At 56.7% G+C, this 3155-nt stretch overlaps 1 protein-coding gene across 1 annotated transcript in view; it reads right to left on the bottom strand.

Moving 5' to 3' along the window:
• SGIP1 (SH3GL interacting endocytic adaptor 1) overlaps positions 1-3155 on the bottom strand; it is a 49190-nt gene that overhangs the window by 25615 nt on the left and 20420 nt on the right. The window contains exons 9-11 of the mRNA XM_031064076.1: positions 1818-1829; positions 1334-1358; positions 915-966 (exon numbers count right to left, since the gene is read on the bottom strand). Coding sequence (XP_030919936.1) covers positions 915-966; positions 1334-1358; positions 1818-1829 — 89 coding nt within the window. The remainder of the gene's footprint in view (positions 1-914; positions 967-1333; positions 1359-1817; positions 1830-3155) is intronic.

Here is a 3155-nt window from a genome sequence, read left to right as displayed (position 1 = left end):
ACAGGGCAGCCATGAGGGACAGGCCTGGGTTTGTGGGGTTTGTGGGGTGAGAGAGCACAGGGCAGCCATGAGGGGCAGGCCTGGGTTTGTGGGGTTTGTGGGGTGAGAGAGCACAGGGCAGCCATGAGGGGCAGGCCTGGGTTCTGACCCCATATTTGAGGCAAGCACAAATATTTTTGAGGATTTTTTTACCCCAGACCAAGGAGGAGCTGGCCAAACATGGGGTTCCAGGTGGGGAAAAGGGAAATGAGCAGCACCACAGCGCCAACCCTGTGGTGCCACAGCAGCTGCTGGGACACTGAGTTGCTTTGGGGTTAGTCAAAACTTCATGGAAAAGGATTAAAAAAATAAATACTTGAGGTCTGGGCCATGCTGTGCTCCAACACACCTTGAGTCGACCCCTGGAGCTGCACGGGGCACATTCCCAGGGAGATTTGGCTTTATTCCATAAAAACTTGCATGTTTGCTGTCCTGAATCAATACATCCCCCCCAAAGCTTGGCCAGCTCCCTACGGATCAGGCTCAAGGTGGCTTCCAGCAGGGAATGTCCTTGGAGAGCAGGGATGGACACTGAGCATCCCAACCACCACCAGTCCCTCAGTCCTGCCAAAATCCTGGAATGGTTTTGAGTGGAAAGACTTAAATCCCACCCAGTGCCAGCCCTGCCACGGCAGGGACACCTCCCACTGTCCCAGGTGCTCCAGCCCCGGTGTCCAGCCTGGCCTTGGACATTCCAGGGATCCAGGGGCACTCAGAGCAAACCTGGGAATTCCATCCCAGCCTCTCCCAGGGAACAATTCCTTCCCGAAGTCCCATCTGCCCCCTCCAGCTTCCCATCCAGCAGAATGCAAGTGGGAATGCCCCAGTCCCAGGTGGGATGAGGAGCCTGAGCCTGGGAAGGCCCCTGCACTGACCTGGCGGGGTCTGGCGTGGGCGTGGAGCGCCGGGGCCGCGTGATCTCCTCACCTGGGGCGGGACAGGACACACGTGGATGAGAGCCAGAGCCATTCCCACCCCAGAGCATCCCCCTGGCCCCCAGAGGCCCTGCTGGCATGGGGGCCACACCTGGTGTCCCACCCACCCTGCTCTGCAGGGATCCTGGCAGGAAAAATCTGCTTTTAATTCTGATTTATTTCTGTACAGAGCTGAATCAAGGAACTGCTCTGCTGCAGATGTCCCCCACACCTACTCCTCCAGGGAAAGCTTTTGGGAGCCACTAGCTCTGCAGGATCACTTTAAACCAAATTTAACTCACTCATTTTCCCACCCCCACTCCCCAAACCCCCAGCAGGTGCAATGAGTGCTGGTTTTATGGACTCCAGGAGATACTTACTGGATAAATTCCTTTTAATCGTGCCCTGGAAGGAGAAACACAGGGATCAGTGGGATGCATGGGGACAGGGGTGTGCGGCAGTTGTCCCCCCAGGAGCAAAGCAGCCCAGCAGAGGTGGCAGGAGCTGTCTGAGGGGACATTTCCTGCAGGAGCCTGAGCTCCAGGGAGCAGAAAACCCTGCAGAAAACTCCTGAGCCACACAAAGCCACTGCTGGCAACTCTGCTGTTGTTCCCATCCACAGGGGTTGGGAATGGGCACATGCACTGCCATGGGCAGCTCTGCCAGTGGCTCGTGGGGCAGAAGCCAAACCCTCCCAGCCACGGAGAGGGGACACCCCAGAGCCAGAACCTCCAGGGATCCCCATCACTGAGGGCCCCCTGTGCTATCCCTGGGGTGACACCCCTGGCAGCTGTCCCCATGCCCTGTGTGCCCCCCCAGAGCCCAGCAAGGGCAGGACCCCCGTGACCCCATGCCAGTTCTTACCGGGCTGCGCCGCTGCGGTCAGCGAGAGGGGAGAGAAGAGACACCTGGTCAGAGAGTGACACGTCAGCACCCCAGGGCCCCAGCTGCCACCACCACGCCTCGTGGCTCACCCTGGGACAGCCCCCCAGGGGAACCCAAGGCCTGGGAAATGGGGGGATTTCCCCCCTGGAAGCTGAGTTCTCTTGGAGAAACCCCAGTGGCAGCACGGATGGGTTTTCTGCCTTCTCCTCCCATTGGATGTGCCACAATCCAGATAAAACCAAGCCCTTACACACCTGGTCCAAATTCTTGGACCCAAACTACACCCCCAAAGCACTCTCAGAGCCAAGCCCAGCTCTATTTTTACACATTCTATTTTAAAACACTCTAAGTCAGCAATAAAGGAAAATAAACTTCATTCTAGGAGGGCAGGATTTGTTATTTGCTTTTGGCATTTCAGCTCTAGAGACAGGACAAGAGCACACACAAAGCTGGATTAAAATATTCCAGGAGATAAAAATTGCATTTCTTACCGGACTTTTCCTCTAAAAGAAGGCAGAGAGAGAAAAAAAGAAGGAATGAGAAGGTGAGGGATTTTTTCCATGAAGAGGAATCTAAGATTTGTGTCAGGTTAAAGACAAAGCAGAGGGACAGGAATGCTCCAGCTTCACCGCTCACGTGGGAGACTGGAGGGAGAGGGAGCATTTGGAAATGGAAAAGTTGTGTCTGAGCCATTTTAGGGGGAGAATTCCATTGTTTTATCATGACAGGCCCTGCTGGCCATTCCCAGTTAAGGCACCATAATTCCCAGTCCAGAGGGAATCCATAGACACAGGCCCTGGCACGGGTGCCCAGATTTGCTGCGGCTGCCCCTGGATCCCTGGCAGTGCCCAAGGCCAGTGGAGCAGCCTGGGACAGTGGGAGGTGCCCCTGCCATGGAATGGGATGGGATTTGGGATGGGATTTTAGGTCCCTCCCAGCCCAATCCATGGGATTGATGATCTCCCTCCCAGCAGTTCCAGAGCAGGGCTTTGTGGCTGGTTTGGGAGAGAAGACAAGCCCAGGACGAGGGCAGGAATCTGGCAGTGAATCCTGGGATTCCTGCGGATGCCTGGCAGTGAATTCTGGAATTCCTGCAGGTTCCTGCAGGCAGCTCCTGCCCGGGGCTCTGGTGCTTTCCTGGCCCATCTGCTCCCTTGGCTGCACGTCCTGGCTTTGGGATCCTCCTGCCCAGCCTCGGGGGCTTTCCCTGAGCACATTCCAGGGAGGCTCCAACCCAGCCCCAGGGATCCCCTCCAGCCCAGCACCCAAATCCCTCAGCCCACCCCACACTGGGATCCTCCCCACCCCTCCCCCAAA

This window comes from Geospiza fortis, unplaced genomic scaffold (assembly GCF_000277835.1).
Source record: "Geospiza fortis unplaced genomic scaffold, GeoFor_1.0 scaffold69, whole genome shotgun sequence".
In the NCBI taxonomy this organism is placed as follows: domain Eukaryota; kingdom Metazoa; phylum Chordata; class Aves; order Passeriformes; family Thraupidae; genus Geospiza; species Geospiza fortis.
Note: the sequence above shows the minus strand (reverse complement) of the source record. Positions and strands in the feature narration are given on the sequence as shown.